The sequence below is a fragment of the Chrysoperla carnea genome, chromosome 4 (genome assembly GCF_905475395.1).
Source record: "Chrysoperla carnea chromosome 4, inChrCarn1.1, whole genome shotgun sequence".
Classification (NCBI taxonomy): domain Eukaryota; kingdom Metazoa; phylum Arthropoda; class Insecta; order Neuroptera; family Chrysopidae; genus Chrysoperla; species Chrysoperla carnea.
In genome coordinates this window covers 45903633-45922973 of record NC_058340.1, presented here as the reverse complement: position 1 = coordinate 45922973, position 19341 = coordinate 45903633, and the positions used below count along the sequence as shown (strand labels likewise).

The window sequence follows — 19341 nt, the reverse complement described above, 5'->3', positions numbered from 1 at the left end:
TCTTAATAAATAAACACACAAAAATAGAAAAAGTTACGTATTTACAACAAAGAGAAAGAAAGTAGTATCTACCGTACGTATATTTTGGCTAATTACTTACCATATACACTTGTCTGATTATAATTAGAAATGTATTTCACATAATCAAAGGTCACGGCCAAAAAATATGTAAAACGAATAAACAAAAAAAAAACTAAACTCAATGAAACAAAATTCAATATTTATAAACTTCCTTAAACATTAAATTTTTGTTTTTTAAATCTTTCTCATTCAATTAAGCATACATAACATTTAAAAGGCAGGCCTGAAATATGTTTCCAAAAATTAACCCGCTTTTACGGAGTCAACTGGAAAGGTCTTATTTATTTTAGGAAGAAAATATTTTGAATAAAGAATAGGAAGTATAGATAATTGTCTATAGTTCTATACTGCTCCTTATTGATTTTGTCTAGCTCCTTATTGATTTTGAAGTAAGTTTTATCATTTTCGCGATTTTAACTAACATAGATTTTTCGATATTTTGGGGTCAATACAAACACCAAAAGCACTCAACCTGTAGACTCTAAACTTTTCTTTTTAAGAGATACATAATCGATATCTTGCTAATTCACTAATAACTTTTTAGATATAGAATACGCTGTTTTAAAATTACAGGTTGATTTCTCTTTTTGTTTCTAAATTATTTTATTATGGATAGACGCTAGACGGGCAGTTTGGTAGTAATCTATTCTGCCCCGCCTTGTATACCTATTATATAAATATCCAACTCAAATAGAATCGCCGAGAAACTAAATAAAATTACCCCAATTTTATGTTGTCGATTCTTAAAAATGATGCCATTATTTTTGCCATGTATTGCCGACAAGTACCGAAATTTACCTAAAAAATTTATGTTTCAATTTGAAGAAAAAAAAATTGTGAAAAACAGTGCAAAATTTAGGGAATTGATGCCTGTAGTCACTTAAAAAATTATCACCCCTTATGCGGGGAGCCTCTCGCACCCCACAAGCCGAAAATTAGACACAAAAGCGCCTAAAAGCCACTTATTTCTGTTCCAATTCAAGTTCAATGAAAAAATTTACACCTACTAAAATGAAAAACAAAAATAAAGTGCAATTATAACAGAGGCCAATAAAACAAAATGTATTGGTTCTAGGAATGGTAAAACAGGTGTTTGATTTCGGAAAAAACCTTTTACTTATGGAAAAATGTACACCATTTTCATAAAATATGATTTTTCCAAAAACGGTTTAGGTAAAGTGAACTGCCAAAATTAAGACTCCTGGGCATTAATTAATTTGGATAATGTCGAGGAATTACCATGGACGGAGGCATAAGGTGAGCGAACATTCTTTAACCTTATTTAGGGGCTTCATCCGAATGTCGCACAAAATGATGTGGACACCACGTCTGATGCCCTGCTGCGTCCGTATTTTACCACCCGGATGCCGTTTTTGTAAATTTAGCACCACCATTCATTGATAACCCAGTTATTTTGGCAGAAAAAGTGCACGGCGGATGCTAAAGTCCACGTGGGTTTTTACTGAACACGACCAATGACTTACATAGTTTTATCGAGTGTGAAAATAATTCTCAAAAACACGTGTAATGCACGTACGGAATTTTAATTATGCAAACTTCACAAACAATTTAGATTTATTGTTAAATGGTAATATCCAGGTATTTTACATAATGTCTACCTATTTATTAAACGAATATATAGGGTGTCGCCGCCAAAAAACAGACGCATTTATTAATTTATTTTGTAATGAAAATTAATTTTATAATAAAAATAGTTAATTTTAAACAATAATTTGTTTGCGATATGTGTTGTATGACGTAACTTTTAATCTAATTGGCATTAGGTATTTAATTAATATCTATCTAGGTATATTATTCATACAAAAATGTGGCGCAGTTTTGGAAAATTCTACAACTCCAAATTTATAAATTTTGGGTAATCGAATAAACCTAATAACACATTTGATAGGCAAAAATTATTTTGGCGAAATTTTAGTTTTAGTGAAGATATTTAATTTTGAATAAGAATAAATTTAATTTATTTCCCGATTTTGGTGTCTTTTGGTGTCATTTATGAATAATTGTTTGTGGCCGTGAGAGCTTTTGATCAGAATGACCCAAAAAACATTTTAGGGTGGGTTAGAAAAAGTTTCAGAGAAAGCCATTTTTTCTATATAATATTGCGTGGTCCTTTTGATTGAAACTTTTTTCAGAATAACTCAATTTCCATAAACTCTAAATTATTCATCGTCGTATTTTTATTTATACAGGTGGGACATTCTGTATAATGATTTTTGATAAAAAAAAATTTATTGTTTTCTTTAGAAAAGTCTTTTTTTTTACTGATAAGAAAGCAATATATTATGATTCTAAATTTGTGTTTTTTTTTTTAATTTAAAATTTAAAGTTAGTATTGACCTTCCCATGACATTAGAATTTAGAACACATGAGATAAGAATACACTGTAATATCTTTGTGGTAGGTTTTTTGATCTTATATTATTCAATGCCATAAAAAATATATTGATCTAAAAATAAATCCTGAAGCATGAATGAAAGAGAATAATAAATTTTAAACGACGTGATTTAAAGAATAAAATAAATAGATGATAATTCGAATGACTGACTATATTATCTGATTTATACATAACACCATACATAAGTCTTTAAGTAAATGATTAAAAGTTTTTAAAAACCCGTCTTAGAACTTGTAATCAAAAATATTACATAAATAAACATATAAGTAGAAAAAGATATGTACAAAACTTGAAATAAATCTATCCTTATTTATAAAATGCCATTGTATTTATTTTGAATAAATGAATTTCAATGCGAGAGGCGGAATTGTGGAACAGAATACTATTTTTATAAACATGATCGTAGAATCATAACGTCACGTCTCAAGTCGATTTATTCAAGATTGTGATTGTCTTTAAATTAAATAATTTAAATTTTTTTAAATTAATTTTTTTTTCGTAAGTACTATATTTGTGTTTTAAATGACAGTGGTCGTCTCAATTGCATGCTTGTTTTCATTTAAGAAATGTGATATTTTTACTTAAGGTAACTTAAGTCAAATCTCTCATTTTAAAATGTGTACAACTTATTTATGTTGATAAATATTTGTTTGAAATCTTGTTGAAAATTTTTTTTGCAAATGTAATATCAAATGCTTTTAGATACAAAATTAAGTTTTTTTTTTTTTAATTATATAATTCGTTTAATTTAATATAAATTTTTAGATAGCAAGTATGTCTAGAGAAAGGGCGTCTAGACGATTTTATCGTGTTGAATCGTGTACGGATCTTTTTGATCGTGGTGAAACTGCTCAAAATGAAAATCGATGGACATTTGAAGTTGCGTGGGAGGCAGCAAATAAAGGTAAATAAATGGGATAGTTATTAATAAGGGCTCCACTACTTATATATATATATATTACTTTTATCAGAAACCAAGTTAGAAATTCCGTTGTTTCATACCAGAAAGAATGTTATGTACTTTCTAATATATTTTATGCAATTGTGATTTATGATTATGGAAATTTAAACCGTTATAATTTTCAAAATAAAAACCGACCCGTGGTTTTCGCTCGTCAACAATGATAGCTGATATAGTACCAATTATATACCATTTGTATTCTTTACTTTAAATAATTCAGAACTGATTCGGAATAAGGTCAAGTTTATTCGGAAATGTTCTGCGCTGCATTCGGCATGTACCAGAAACCGAAAACACTATTATTCATTTAATATTAAATTTTTATATAACTCACAGACAGAGAATGGACTAAGCAATATCCTCAAGAAATTGTCCACTCTTGTAGCCAATACCTGCCTCTTTTCTGTAGGTCTCTGTAGCATAGATATAGAGAACGATCAACTGGCCAAACATAGATTTGTCACTCTTATAAATTTCTGCTTTTATTTACTGTACAGTTAGATAGGAACGTTCAGTCCATTCTCTATGTCTATGACATAACTATAAGTCTTTTGTCCCTCACCAGTGTAGTTAAGTACTGCATAGAATATTATACATAGATAACGCGAGGGATATGCTAGCCTGTAAGTGGATGCGCTATGATGAATGAGAGAGAAGACTGCCAGTTAGTTCCTATGTATCCTTGTCATAATCATATGATGCAGAGAGATTTTGTGTAATGTAAACAATATCTAGCCAATGACATATAGATTAAACAAGAACACATAGGAACTAACTTTCAGTCTTCTGTCTCAATCGTCATATCGCAAATTTTGGGCCATGGCGTTCTCTATGTATAATATTCTATGAGTCATTGAGTGTAATATAAATACACTGAAAATTGTAAATTAATGAACTATAGAGAATGTTCTTTTATCCACATAAGATAGTTGCTGTCGCAAAGCTTGATTAACTTTATAGTATCAGCGTTTTTGGATTATTTACAAAAATTGGCAGGCATATAAATTCTAAATAAATTAAGATATTAAAAAAAAAAATGGTATGGTTGTTAACAAAATGCTTCTTCAAATGTGAAATGCAACAAAATGCTTCTTCAAATTCTAAAATAGTCATAAAAAGTTATATGTTGATTTGACATTGATCGACCTATACCTTGCAAAATGAAAGAAATTTTTTTACACTAAAATTGTAATTAATATCCGCCAATTTTATTTACAAATAAAAATATGCTTACTTTCAAATAACAAAATAGACCTTTTAACTGATAAAAAAATTGCGAACTTGTGGATAGATTAAAAAAAATTGAAACTATGTTTCAGTTGGTGGAATTTATACCGTAATTCGATCGAAAGCATATATTTCAACCGAAGAATTAGGTGATCAATATTGTCTGTTAGGGCCATACAAAGAACAATGTGCCCGGCAGGAAGTGGAAGAAGCTGATTTCGATCATAATAGTCCATTGCATATGGCTGTTGATCGAATGCGACAACAAGGATTTAAAGTAAAATTTAAAATTATATTGTGAAATAACATATTAAAACAACTAATTTTAAAAACTGTAGGTGCATACCGGCACTTGGTTGGTAGATGGAAATCCACAAATTATATTGTTCGATATTGGTAGTGCGGCATGGAAACTTGACGAATATAAAGCAGAGCTTTGGAACACATGTAATTTAGGTATCCCTCATTTAGATATTGAAGCGAATGATGCAATTATATTAGGTTATCAAGTAGCTCAATTTATTCAAGAGGTAAGAAATAATGATAGCTTAAAAATTTATAGTCATTTCTATATGGTAAACAAACTGTGGTTTAGCGCGTAAGAATTACTGTAACTCGATAACAATACAAAATTTCGTTAGTTCTCTACGTAATATTGAAAAATATGAACTTAGTGCAGGCGAAAAAATAAGAAGCAAGTGCGCCATGCGTAGAATCAGGACACCTAGGGGATGGATAAAGCAGATACACTCTATCAGGAATATCCTGTAGGAACTGCCAAAACTGACAAAAAGGAACAACATTAAGTTGTTTTGGAGGTCTACTAATGTATTTTAGCAAAAAGGGTGTTAAAGTTATTAACGAATAATTCAGATTGTCATCCCACTTTGAACAGAAGAATGTAATCGGAAAAATTACGAACTAGTTTTTTTATACAAGGAATTTAAAAAAAAGTTTATAGGCAAACTCAAGACAATTTTTCGTTGTTACTTTAAATATATGCGGGAAGTTAATTTCGTTTGGCTGATCTCATAATAACTTACTTTTTTGCCTGCAGAATATCATTTGATGCTAATCAATTTGCAATCTGTTACTTGTCTCTTCACGCTACTTCACAGTCTATAAATCCTGACAACAAAGAAAATAATTTTCTATTTTTAAGTTTATTAATGCTGGAGAATCAATAGGCGTGCCACCCCGAGTGGTAACACATTTTCATGAATGGCAAGCAGGTGTTGGATTAATCGCTTTACGTACACGAAAAGTAAAAGTAGCAACTGTTTTCACAACTCATGCAACACTACTAGGAAGATATTTATGTGCTGGAAACACTGATTTTTATAATAATCTCGATAAGGTATACTTAGATTAAATTGTTAATGAAATTTATTTACTTATTCAATATTGATGCAGTTTAGCGTGGATGAAGAAGCTGGAAAGCGACAAATTTATCATCGATATTGTATGGAACGAGCTGCGTCACATTTAACTCACGTCTTTACAACCGTGTCTGAAATCACAGGTTAAGATATATTATTACAAAATAAAAGTTAATTATAAAATAATGATTTATTTTTTGATTAGGATTCGAAGCTGAACATCTCTTGAAAAGAAAACCAGATTTTATTACACCAAATGGTTTAAACGTAAAAAAATTTTCTGCGTTGCATGAATTCCAAAATTTACATGCAATATCAAAAGAAAAAATTCATGAATTTGTACGAGGTCATTTTTATGGTCATTTTGATTTTAATTTAGATAAAACATTATATTTCTTTATTGCTGGTCGATACGAATTCGGTAACAAAGGCGCTGATATATTTATTGAGGCTCTTGCTAGATTAAATCATTATATTAAGGTATTTTTTCCAAACTATTAATAGATATAAGCGCTGTAACACTAATTTCTAATTCAGTGATTTATTTGTTTTAATTTTGGTTTTAATATATACTTGAAACAGGTACAGAAAGATTGGATAAAAGTTCTGAAAACGGGATACTTGTCATTGTAAATTTTCAAATGTTAAAATTATTGGTATTCCTAGTAAACAAGGAATTAATGCATCTTTTTAATTGATAACGATGCATCAAAAGACTCTACGACCATTTTTGGAACAACTAAAACATTTTACTTCTTTAAGAATGCCAAAGTTTAATTCGAAATTAGCGTTATTATTTTTGGACATTAATTGCTTTTAGACAGTTGATGATAATATTTTTTTTTTTAGAGTTCGAATACAGACATAACTGTCGTAGCTTTTCTGATTTTCCCGGCTAAAACAAATAATTTCAACGTCGAAAGTTTAAGAGGGCATGCTGTTACAAAAAGTTTGCGTGATACAATTAACGATATTCAACAAAAAATTGGAAAACGAATGTATGATATTTGTTTAAGGTATAATAAAGTTTATTTTTATTTTTTAAACAGCATTCGATACATGCAGAGTCGAATTTAGTGCCGCTTGCGGAAATATTTTCAACTTTTCGATATCTTTTCATTATATTATTAATAAGAGTTTTCATTATTTTATATTGGCTATATTCAATAAAAATATAGCCAATATTATAACATAAAATAAAAAAATCTTTGTGAAAATTCATATTATTAACATATTGAAGAGATATAGAAGTAAAAAGATATATTTCCTCGCGTGGTATTTAATTTGGTTATGCACGCAACGAATACCTATCCAAGAGCAGATTAAAAATTCATAATTACATAATTTGGTCAATTTTTATCAAAAACGTGACTGTATGGTCAAGTTTAACTCGGGTTTAATATTATCAACAAAAACAGAAGATCTAGACATTTTAGGCGTCTTGAATAATCTTCCGCATCTGATCAAAGTGTATTTAGAATGAAAAGTTCTTATTTTGATAAAATAATAATAAGGCTTGGAAGCAACTTTATGTACATCTACTGTATTAAAAAATTTGTTACAGCGGAAGATTACCTGACACATCAGAACTATTGGAAAAAGATGATACGGTTAAAATTAAAAGATGTCTGTATTCATTGCAACGAGATGGATTACCACCAATTACTACACATAATGTTGTAGATGATTGGAATGATCCTGTTTTGAATGGAGTACGACGGTGTAAAATGTTTAACACAGTCCACGACAGAGTAAAGGTATAAATCTGAAAACATCCCTCTCGAAACAAATGGGAAAAAATAAAAATTCCACTGAATTAATACCCTTTCCATTTATTTTGTGAGCTATCTTTGTTCGTATTTGTTTAGAAAAATATATCTAATCTCACCTTTTAAAATACCTACTCTAGGTAGTCTTCCATCCAGAATTTTTGAGTTCTACAAATCCATTGTTTGGGTTAGATTATGAAGAATTTGTTCGAGGATGTCATTTAGGAGTATTCCCAAGTTACTATGAACCATGGGGCTATACTCCAGCAGAATGTACTGTAATGGGTATTCCAAGTATTACCACAAATTTATCAGGTACGTAATAACAAAGAAGTTCTACTAGGCATGTATTGAAAATTTTATTATAGCAGATTGAGAAAAATTTTACTCATTTTATTTGAATCTTCGATTTATTATATTAGAAACACTATAGACGCTAAATGCATGATTTATTAGTCCACAGCTATATACACCTAGGGTAAAGAATTTGGTCTGAAATAAATAAAATTAATCCCAAATAATTATTATATAGTTACATTTATACATAATATAATTTAAAAGCTCCAGCCGAGATTAACATATGTTTTTTAAATTTTGCTTGATTTTTCTTTATAAAGGTTTTGGATGTTTTATGCAAGAACATATTGCGGATCCAATGTCGTACGGTATCTATGTGGTTGATAGAAGATATATTTCGTTGGAAAATAGTGTACAACAACTTGCCCAATTTATGTACGACTTCTCACGGTTAAATCGACGACAAAGAATTATCCAGCGAAATCGTACAGAACGTTTAAGCGATTTATTAGACTGGAGAAATTTAGGAGTGGTAAATATCTATTCTTATTTATTGCGATTTTTATGTGTGTGAATCAAAAAATTAGGTGAAGCATTGTATACATATTGGTGTTTCACATCACATTTTTGTGCCATTCGTCTCGTTGTTTCCTTTTCCACTTTTTGGAAAGCTATTTATTTGTTTATATAATGAACTGCCGTTTTTGCAAATGATGTCCTTATGCAGACTAAAAAGTGTAATATAAACCATTTCCCCCCCAAAATTTCTAAAAAATATTAAATACCAATTTATTTTATTCTAGTACTACAGAGACGCTCGACAACAAGCATTACAAGCCGTTTATCCTGATCTAACGTTCGAAAAGACAGATGGAACATCACGATTTAGATATCCACGACCATTATCAGAGCCACCTAGTCCTAGTTCAACACCTGCAGCTTCAGAGCTTGGTAGTGATTCAGAAGATGATGAAAAAGAGTTAGAAGAACTTGGCATCAAGTAGAAAATAACCCAAACAAATCGATAAACTTTTTATTAGTGAATAACCAATTTAGAAATTTTTACTGCCAAATTGAATAAACACAGTTTATTGCACGTTTTCATAAAAAAAATACACTACGGAAAAGTAATTTGGAGGTCATTTATAAATTTTGTGGGGCAAGTTAAAGAGCGAATGTAAAGTATATGCGATGGAATACATGAGGACCTTTTGATAGAGTAGAGTTTTATTAAAATTAAAATAGAAAAGAGAAACTTCCATCATAATTTATAAATCATCCCCGAATATTACTGTCGTTATAATAATTATAGAAGATTATGAATTAAATATTATTGATGCTGTGTTAATTTTAAGTAATATTAAATTAAGATACACATGTACTGGACGGTCGAACAAAATGCTGGCACATTTTAAGCTAACGCTTATCTAATAGCTTATTGTTGCAGTTAGCTGATCTAATACATTGTGGTAGCAGTTTTTTTGACATTCTGTATGTTAATAATCTCTACGTCAGCAAATTTTAGCTCATAATTTTAATTTTAGGCACTGTTTTTTTGCGTTCAATAATAATCGATTTTAACTGTCGAAAAGTTAATATTTATAAGTTTCATTTTGGCAGTATTAGATCAATTAAGTAAAACATTGAATTCAGTTACAGTTCAAATTTATATCGTATTTATTTGAAACAATTAAGATAATAGGAGTAGTTTTCAGGGCACCGATCTTATAACTTCATAAAATAGTTGAGTCGCTTAATATCGTCCATTAATAACAAGCGATGGGAGCAGATTTTGAATTTGAGTGTTCGATTAAAGATTTAAAATGTAAGCTCATCGTGGTCGGGGAATCAAAAATAAAAATACTTATAAAATGTCATATTTTAAGTAGATTGATCATACATTTTTAAAAATTTATTTTATAAGGGGCGGTAGGGAAGAGGGATGGTTTACAAGTACATTTGCTATATTCTCTTGAATCTGCTGCTGATCAGAGACCGATCAAAATAAACAGTTCCTAATCATAGTCTGTGTACCTACAATCTGAATGATAACTTAATAGTTAAAAGAAAATATTTTATTGATTTTTATGCTATGAAAATTAGCAAAACATTATGAAAATTTTTTTAAATGTAGTCCCAATTTTGTATTAATTTTTGGTACTTTTCAAATTTAATCACTGTCTAAATCGAAAGAGGGAAGAACACAGGTATTAATCATAAACTCACTATAACCCTTTCTTTGGGGTGAACATATTTATATCCTATCCGCAGATAAGTCTAGTATTTAATGTCTTTGGTGATGGCCATTAGTCATTAGTCTCCATAAAGCTGTATCCATAGTATAGAAATCAGTGATAAATGTTCAAATAATATCTTCTCTATAATGTTTAGTGATAAGCGTGCCATTTGTATATTATACACGTTTTCTAAAATATTTAAGTTGATAATACCTAAATTTTGTTTCGATTTTTAATGTATAAAATATACGTTGACTGATTAATATTTAAAAATATAAAAAAATGTCGAACATTTTGTTATCAATTGTTTAGAACTTCAAAATAAATGAATCTGAATATCAATGATTTTAAATTGAATTATTTTGCTTTTTTACTTCACATCTGATCAAAAACCTCCTTAGTCAACATTTATATTTTTTAACAGCTAACATTTACTAGGCGTAACGTATAATACTGAAATCAACATTAAACAAGGAAACATAGAATTACTCCAACGATCAACGATGAAAAGTGGATTGGCACGGAAAGTGTTTTGATACTTCAAACATTTATATTATAGGTCACTAATATAACAGGCTGTAGTATACAAACGTTACTCCAGCCTAAAATTTTAGTTTCTGATATATGTTATAATTATATATGTTCTGATATATGTTACCGTATAAAGTATACGGTAGAGGGGTGCATAAAAGTATAAGCCTTACCTTTTATTTGTATATAAACATGTAGAATAGTGACAGTATGGAGGCTATCATAGTTTTCATTTTTAACAACAGCATTGTAAATCTGCTTTATCTTTTCGATACCTGTGATTGAAAAAACGTGATCGAGTGACGTTTAAATCTCGAAATACATCATAAATAAAAGAACAGTAAACTACACACAATCGACGAGAATATTCTGAACGCACCCCAGTTAACTAACCAGACAGTGTATTACAAGAAACATACGTACAGTGTTGCCAACTCTACCAACTTTAAGGTAGATCTACCAACTTTGAGTGAGCTAACGTAATTTAGCCCCAACAAATTTTTTTTTCGGGTTAATTAATTATAAATCATTTTTAATCCATTGTGCGTCGTTTGATCTTCATTGTTTGATCATTAAAATTATTTGTCCGATCGTTGTTTATTTATTATTTACTATACAATTATTGTCATTAAGTTAGCCCCTCCCCATACTATTGATTTCCACTTTTTACTTCCTTAATCAATGTATTTTAATGTATTTAATAAATATTTCACATTAATTATTTATTTTTTTCATTAATTAAATTCATAGATATATGAATTAGACGTTTTTCCTCTTTTATTGTGATCGCCAATGTTTAATAGACCTTTTCATCATGTCACATGCGCAAGTGCAGAGTTTATTTTTTCGTAATGACAGCAATAAGCAGGACTAAGATAGAAGATATTTGTTATGCATTTTATCACATTGGTTATAAATCATTTAGTACGAAACAAATGTGAGGCGTGATTTTAAAATGAAAAGCCCTATAAATTAATAATATGAAAAACAAAAATAACTTGTAATTATTTAGTAAAGGTAAGTATGTATTAAGTTAATTATAAGGATACCAATAAGCTGGGTGGCTGTGTGGATATAGTACTTGCCTATGAAACCGAAGTATGTTGGTTCGTATCATGGTATGGATAACAATTTTAAATTTAATACATTTTTTTTTCATGATGTTACAAATTTTCCACTCTTTTTATAGTTTAAATTATCTATAAAACCCGCCCTCTTGCTATAAATAACGTCAGTTATACATATGTCATAAATCACTATTCTGTCAAGGGGTGGGAATTTAAATAATAATAAATATATCTCACTCTTTAAAATCACGTTCTCTTGTTACAAAATATTAAAAATATGTATAAAAATGGCTCGGTTATGCTAAAATTTGAAACATTTTAATAGGAAAACATGTGATATAGTCAATCTCATTCATATTCTCCTATTACAAAATATTAAAATTTATTAAAAAAATTAAAAAATCGCTTTTTAAGATTATAATTTGAAATTTTGTAACAAGAGAACATGTTATATATTTTATCCCACTTTTTTTATAACATTTTCGCCTATTACAAAATATTTTAAAAAATACTTATTTTGCTTGTTTTTTTTTTGTTGTACATGCTAATAAAATTGATTCTTGTTAAATGAAATTTTATAATATTTTGTAATAGGAGAACATGTTATTTCACACAAAAAATTAATTGTGTTCCCACTTATCTACTTATACCATAAATCATAAAAATAACTTGTAACATCATAATAATTAGAATTTAACCTCTTGTGCCTTATCTGTTTGGTTCATAGAATAATAATTATATATGTCATAGAGAACGCGAGGGATCTGCTAGAACGCAAGTGGATGCGATAAGATCATGAAGAATGTAGAACAGGAGAACGATCGCTATAGAAAATATTGTCCCCAAAATATGTATAAAATAAGTGAGGCGCTGCGATCAATATGTAGTATCAATAAAAGCGGTCTGTTGTGCGCTAATTTCAAATGATATATCAATTTGTACATCATGCTAACAACAACAGCTAACTTCACAGATACAACTTCTTGTTGACAGCGCGACTGGTGACTGAAAATGAACTATAAATTCTACAAATTTTTAGGGACAGGTACGCTAATGCTTTAGTACATAGCGATCTTTCTCCTGTTCTACATTCTTCATGGATAAGATGAATGAGAGAGAATATTGTCAGTAAGTTCACCTGTGCCCTTGTCATAATCATATGTACATATATTCTTCTTATATGTATTAGACAAGGAAACAGGGGATCTTACTGGCAGTCTTATCTCTCGCTTCGCTAATCACATCCACTTGCAGGCTAGCGTTCGCTATCTTCATATCTCCATGGCTTAGTAGTTTTTATAAGAAAGTATATATTGTGTTTTATAAAGGAGTGTTCCAAAATTAACGCAATAAGTTCGAATCAGACGTTAAGCATGGTACACCCTTTATTAATATTATTATTATTATATAAAAGTGATAGAATTTTACTTATTTTGTACAAAAACTTTAATAAGAAAAGAAGAATCTCTGTGAATTTGTTTTATGAAAATGTAAATTTTTTTTGTTATATATATATATAAATAAAAATCGTTATTTATTTTAAATTTTGTCATATTTTTAAAATTTTGTATCCTATTTTTTCTTTCATATCAAAATTACCAATTAATTAATTATTTAGTAAAGGTAAGTAAGTATTAAGTTAATTATATTATTAAAAAAAACAGCTGCGTGGCTGTGTGGTTATAGCACTGTCTCTGAATTTCTTAAATTTTTCCCTTGTTTTTTGGTTTAAATTATCTATATAACCCGCCCTCTTGCTATAAATAACGTCAGTTATACATGTCATAAATCACTATTCTGTTAGGAGGTGGGAATTTAAATAATCATAAATATATCTCACTCTTTAAAATCATGTTCTCCTGTTACAAATTTTAAAAAAACGTACAAAAATGGCTCGATTATGTTAAAATATGAAACTTTTTAATAGGAGAACATGTCATATAGTTAATCTCACTCATATTCTCCTATTACAAAATATTAAAATTTGTATTTATAAAATTAAAAAATTCGCTCGTTAAGACTAAAATTTGAAATTTTGTTATAGGAGAACATGTTATATATTTGATCCCACTTCTTTTAAAACATATTCGCCTATTACAAAATATAAAAAAAATACTTGTTTTGCTTGGTTTTTTGTTGTTGTACATGCTAAATAAAATTGATTCTTGTTAAATGAAATTTTATAAGATTTTGTAATAGGAGAACATGTTATTTCACAAAAAAAATTAATTGTGTTAGCCCCACTTACCTATTTATACCATAAATCACTCTTCTGTCAGGGGGTGGGAAATAAAATAACATAAAATATACCTCGCCCTCTTACTTATTTATCGCTTTTGGTTCTCATAACAATTATCTAAAAAAAAAAAGACAATATATCACATAATTAAAAATTAATCGGGACATCGCTACATACGAACCAAGGTACTCTCTAACCAAAGGAGACTGGGCTAACCACTACTCCACCTTTGATGACATATTATACCTATCGATAATGTTATATAAGTAGCTTTTACTCGTCTTTTTTCAATAACTTTGTTTTCTTAAATTTAGTATTTATTTTTCTTTTACTAACCTTTTTTCATTAAACTTATGAAATAATGGTTATTTTATACAGTATAAAATCATTTTTCGAGATAACGTTTTCATTTTTTCTAAATTTTCAACGATTTTATCATTAATTTTTTTTATCAGTTCTTTGTTAAGTTTTATTTTGGATTTTGTTGAACATGTTAAATTTGACTGTTCAATAGGCTATCATCGTTAGTCAAAAATAAATCATGCAATTTGAAAAAAGTTAAAATTTATTTTAACTTTAAAGTAGAATTGTGACTGGTCTATAAAATAATTATGGGTAAATATAGCGCCATTGCTACATTGCTATTGCTACTCCCAGTCCCACGTTATCACTGCTTGAACTCTCCCCAACTGTACGTACATGTGTGTCTGCGGTTCTTGAAAGAAAAATAAAAGATAACCAAAATTCATGTTGTTTCCACATTCGTAGGTCATTGTGAAATTTTTACATTTTGAATTGAACAAATCTCTTCGGAAAACTTCTTTTTTCATCAAGTTTTTGGGGTAATTCAACAAAACAGATATAAAAATACTTATTTAAAAAGAACGAATTCGATTGTTTACATTTTAATAAAATATGGCTGACAGCTCAGTACAAGATTTGAACAAAATGAAGGTATGTTAATAATGTTAATACTTAATATTTATTTAATATTTGAATATTAATTGTTAAATGTTAGGTTGCAGATTTGAAGAAAGAATTAAAATTGCGTGGATTGAATACTGTTGGCAACAAAAATGAATTAGTTGATCGATTAAATGCTGCACTTGAAAATGATGCCGGTAAAATTGATAATTTATCAACAGAAACAGAAGAATTAATGGATGATGTTTTAAATGTAAGTAAACTTTGGGACATATAGAATTAAACTAAACATTTACAGAGTTACTTTCTTTCTAAGTCGTTGAAATTTTGTTTGTATGAAATAATTGAAGACGTATTTTACTTGTTAATATTTTTTATTCGTGTGGTAAAATAATTCATAATATTTTTATTTGGGATATTTATATTTAAGTTACGGCACTTCTAACCAACTAATCTTTTCAAACTAGGACCATAAATCTTAAACATTGTAAGAACATTTATTTTCCAAAAGCTTCCAGTTCACCACGTAGTTTGGTTTACAATATCTGGCCGAAAATTTGCCAAATGATGGCTTCTAGATAATAATATGAATAAATACTAATAATAGGGAATTATTCTTAACCATAAACGATGATTTTCATTTGTTTTGTTCGTAGAAATAAATTAATAAACAAGAATTTAAGTTTTTCATTCATGTACAGGGCCGTATTCACACTCCGAGGGACATAAGCTATAAAAAAAATTCATAAAGAGTAAGTTCAATCGAAAGAAAGAATATTTAGGCTGAGTCATTTAATGTTAATTTTTATACCATGTATATGAAATATACCAAGGTATACTAAATTTAGTCCAAAGTTTGTAACGTTTAAAAATATTGATGCTATGAACAAAATTTTGGTATAGGTGTTCATAAAATCACTTCATTAGTCCATTTCCGTGTGCCTGTCTGTCGTCTGTCCGTCTGTCATCACGATAACTCAAATGAGCAACATAGGTCAATTAGGACCCATCTTGTAAACCGTTAGACATAGAACAAAAGTTTAAATGTAAAAAATGTTCCTTAAAAAAAATAAACAACTTTTGTTTAAAACATTTTTTTGTAAACATCACTGTTTACCCGTGAGAGCGCAAATTGTATAGTATGTATGATATGGGTATATCAGTTATATATGTGTGACATGCATGTATGTGTAATGTGACAGAATAATCAAAACTGTCTATACATGGTATTTCAACAATTAATTCAGTCAATTGTTTGTTTGCATTTGTTATAGTATGAAAGGAGTTTTAATTCACTTTTTTTTCTTAAGCAACTTTCTAAGATTTTTATAGCCTTATAAGGGACTAATTGAATGTAAATCCTGACCTGCTTGCGTGTCATGCGCAAAGCATTTCTATAATTTTAAAAATAATTTTAGCAAAAACAAATTGTTTATTTGATGTACTTTTATGCGGTTTTGAAAGCGTGTTGAACTTGATACGATTTTAATTAAATAAAAATGAGTTTTTTTCTTAAACATTGGGTATGTTGTGGTATGAATAAAAAATCATTTCTCTTGCAAGTTTTGTATGTCTTTCTTTTGTATTGAGCTTTCTCTTGTACGGGTACGGATACCCATGTACGGGTTAAAAAATATTTACGTCTGTAGCAAAATTCGCACATTCAATGTTTTTGTCATGGCAGTACGTGTAAAGAAATTATATTTTTTTAAATTTAGTCCGACCAAGCTTTACGATTTTGTGTTGGAAAGTTTTCCACTTCTACAATTCATGAATTTCATATATTTTCAGCCTATTTTCAAAAACCAAAAACAAGGTCGGGTATCGAATTTCATTTTGATCGAATTAAAATTGTGGCTGCTAGCTTTTAATAAGACATTGTTTATAAACTATCAGCGGTAACATCGACCCATTTTTAATATGTAGCAGTTTTACCTTTTACTGTTTTCGAAATGAAATTTACATCCCATGTTTTAAAAAAGCAAAAATCCCATGTTTTGAAGAAAGCTTTAGGCTATAGTATTTTATACATAATTATAAATTTTAATTAAAAATACTTTCAATTTTCTTGTAGGACGATGAAGATTTAGATGACGAGATTGAAGATGCTGATGTTGAAGAAGCTGAAAAAGTATTAGAAAATGAGGGAGATACAAGTATAGTTAGCACGGATGATCCAAAAAGTCCAAGAGCAAATAAACGAAAATTAAGTGAATTATCAGATGATAGTAGTGTTACAAAAGCTGCACCAAGAAAGATAGTTTTGAACAGAGTATTGTCTGTTAATAATTCACAAAATAAACCAGAATCCACAACTGAAAAAACATCCACAGAACAAGAAAAAGAAGTGCCAAAAGAAAAGGAAGCAATCACTGCTGTTGGAACAACGGAAGGCAAACGTGTTATAAAACTTTCAAATTTATCGGTTAAAGAAGTAAGTTTTGATTAAAAAATTAATATCCTTAATCATTATATTGGCACATACGAAAGTCGCATAATAATTTTTGCAACATATACCTTTTCTGAGTAGATTAAACTTTTTGGTAAATGCTATATTTGCATTATATTGGTTAGAATAGACCGACCAGGTGGCGTTCCGATTTGCTAAGATACGTGTAGATTTAGCGAAAGAATTTTAGAAAAAACTTTTATAAATCAAGAGATCCAAATAGCTTGACGTAATTATAGCAAAATTAACGCCATTCTACAAAGTCTTCGTCACATGTTCCCTATTAAATTGAATTTTTCATGTTTCAGACAGGAATTTTTAAAAATATTTTTGTCAGGAAATTTGGATGTGTATTTCGAAAAAAGTAGAAGAAAACTATTTAGAGGAAACTATTTCATCTGACAATTGAAAATCGGACAAACTGAAGTATTTTTTTACGCAACTCTGAATAAAATTAACTCCTCTATTTTGCATTTTAGTCATAATTTCGTTAAACTGCTACTTGAAAAATCGCTTTGTTTCCCTTTATTTGGAAAGATCCAATTCCTTACAAAGTCAATTTTACTATAATTTTAAATAGCTACAGACACATTCCAAAAATAGTTCTCTAGATGCAAACTGTTTTAAAATTTTTTAGAGATTAGAAATGCGAGCAAAAAAATTTGGTACAGCATTAACAACTGATCAGAAAAAGGAAGCAAGATCCGCTAGATTTGGAGGTCAAGTGCCCATTACAAATGTAACATCAGCAACATCTAAAATTTCGATTACAAATCCCGTAAGTATTTATTTTCAAAACTTATTTTTTCAAAAAAAACCTCAATGATATTTTTGTTTTTTAGGATACGAAAATAGAAGCATTGAAGAAGAGAGCTGAAAGATTTGGTACATCAGTCTCACCAATTATGTCTAAACTGGATACAATCGATCGATTAGAAAGACGTAAAGCAAGATTTGGAGTAGTTAATGCACCTGCGAAAAAAGAGGCAATCGTCAAATAGACATTTTTTTTTTGTGATTTTTGAAATTTTACCAAATATTTTGGTATTAATTTCAAGGTAAATAGATTTGAATTTTTTGAGTGTAAACTTTAAAAAAATCAGATAAGTTTTTTTATTATATTTTTAATTTTTCAAAACAATGTTTTATAATTATTTATGTATGTGGATATTTTTCTATTAAGAGTAACTCGCACTGCCAATGGGCAAGAGTTAAATTATTTATCTTAGATATTTTATTTAGTTATCTTATCAACATAGTGGTATTTAAGACTTTTGAGGCAACCCGATCCAACATGATAAATCGAGAGGAATGATAATTTAATCAGTATATAATTATATATATTAGCTAATTATTAACTACACCTTGATAATTTTTTAGTCTTATCAGTAACGATGTATCCGAATACAAAATTGATTTTATGTCAAATTATGATTTATTATTCCAGAAAATTTTACAATGTTACTCATTGTGTTTCGTTTCAAGATGCTAGTGTGAAAATGGGTTCCATTCAAATTACATATTAATAGAGTATTAATTTCTTAAATTTTTGTATAATTCTACCCACACTAGTTGTAAAAAAGTAATTGAATATTGTTTTTAATAAAATATTACAGAATTTAGAATTTTGTTTTATTTTTTTATTTTTGAATTTAACAAGGAAAGTAAAATCTGTTTGAAAAGCAAAGATGTTACTCTGATGATGCCTTTGGATAAATGCATTGAAATCACTAAACATAACCAATATTAGCAACCACGCAGATC

General features: G+C 28.8%; 2 protein-coding genes across 5 annotated transcripts; both read left to right on the top strand.

Annotated features, from left to right (window-relative positions):
• The first annotated feature begins 1290 nt into the window (after positions 1-1290).
• Positions 1291-9894, top strand: LOC123298632 (glycogen [starch] synthase). Of its 4 annotated transcripts, none has more exons than XM_044880719.1 (12): positions 1291-1338; positions 3263-3401; positions 4778-4962; positions 5024-5215; positions 5848-6042; positions 6099-6207; positions 6270-6544; positions 6914-7080; positions 7629-7821; positions 7974-8148; positions 8451-8662; positions 8934-9894. In XM_044880719.1, exons 1-12 carry the CDS (start codon positions 1306-1308, stop codon positions 9132-9134), a joined length of 2076 nt encoding a protein of 691 aa, XP_044736654.1. In that variant the 5' UTR covers positions 1291-1305; the 3' UTR covers positions 9135-9894. The 4 variants fall into 4 exon arrangements, with proteins under 4 accessions (XP_044736654.1, XP_044736655.1, XP_044736657.1 ...); XM_044880720.1 differs by lacking the exon at positions 1291-1338 and adding an exon at positions 2859-2995; XM_044880722.1 differs by lacking the exon at positions 1291-1338 and adding an exon at positions 3031-3083.
• A 5045-nt stretch (positions 9895-14939) lies between these two features.
• Positions 14940-19146, top strand: LOC123298634 (SAP domain-containing ribonucleoprotein). Its single transcript, XM_044880725.1, has 6 exons — positions 14940-15158; positions 15223-15381; positions 17203-17562; positions 18215-18355; positions 18420-18635; positions 19025-19146. The coding sequence occupies exons 1-5, from the start codon at positions 15120-15122 to the stop codon at positions 18576-18578; spliced, it is 858 nt and encodes a 285-aa protein (XP_044736660.1). The 5' UTR covers positions 14940-15119; the 3' UTR covers positions 18579-18635; positions 19025-19146.
• Positions 19147-19341: the final 195 nt, after the last annotated feature.

Coding starts and splice junctions, on each gene's coding strand:
- LOC123298632 (XM_044880719.1), top strand. CDS start 1,306: ATGTCGAGGAATTACCATGGACGGAGGCATAAG. Junction 5,216..5,847: donor TAGCTCAATTTATTCAAGAG/GTAAGAAATAAT, acceptor TCTATTTTTAAG/TTTATTAATGCTGGAGAATC. Junction 7,822..7,973: donor CAGTCCACGACAGAGTAAAG/GTATAAATCTGA, acceptor TACCTACTCTAG/GTAGTCTTCCATCCAGAATT.
- LOC123298634 (XM_044880725.1), top strand. CDS start 15,120: ATGGCTGACAGCTCAGTACAAGATTTGAACAAAATGAAG. Junction 15,382..17,202: donor TAATGGATGATGTTTTAAAT/GTAAGTAAACTT, acceptor ATTTTCTTGTAG/GACGATGAAGATTTAGATGA. Junction 18,356..18,419: donor AAATTTCGATTACAAATCCC/GTAAGTATTTAT, acceptor TTTGTTTTTTAG/GATACGAAAATAGAAGCATT.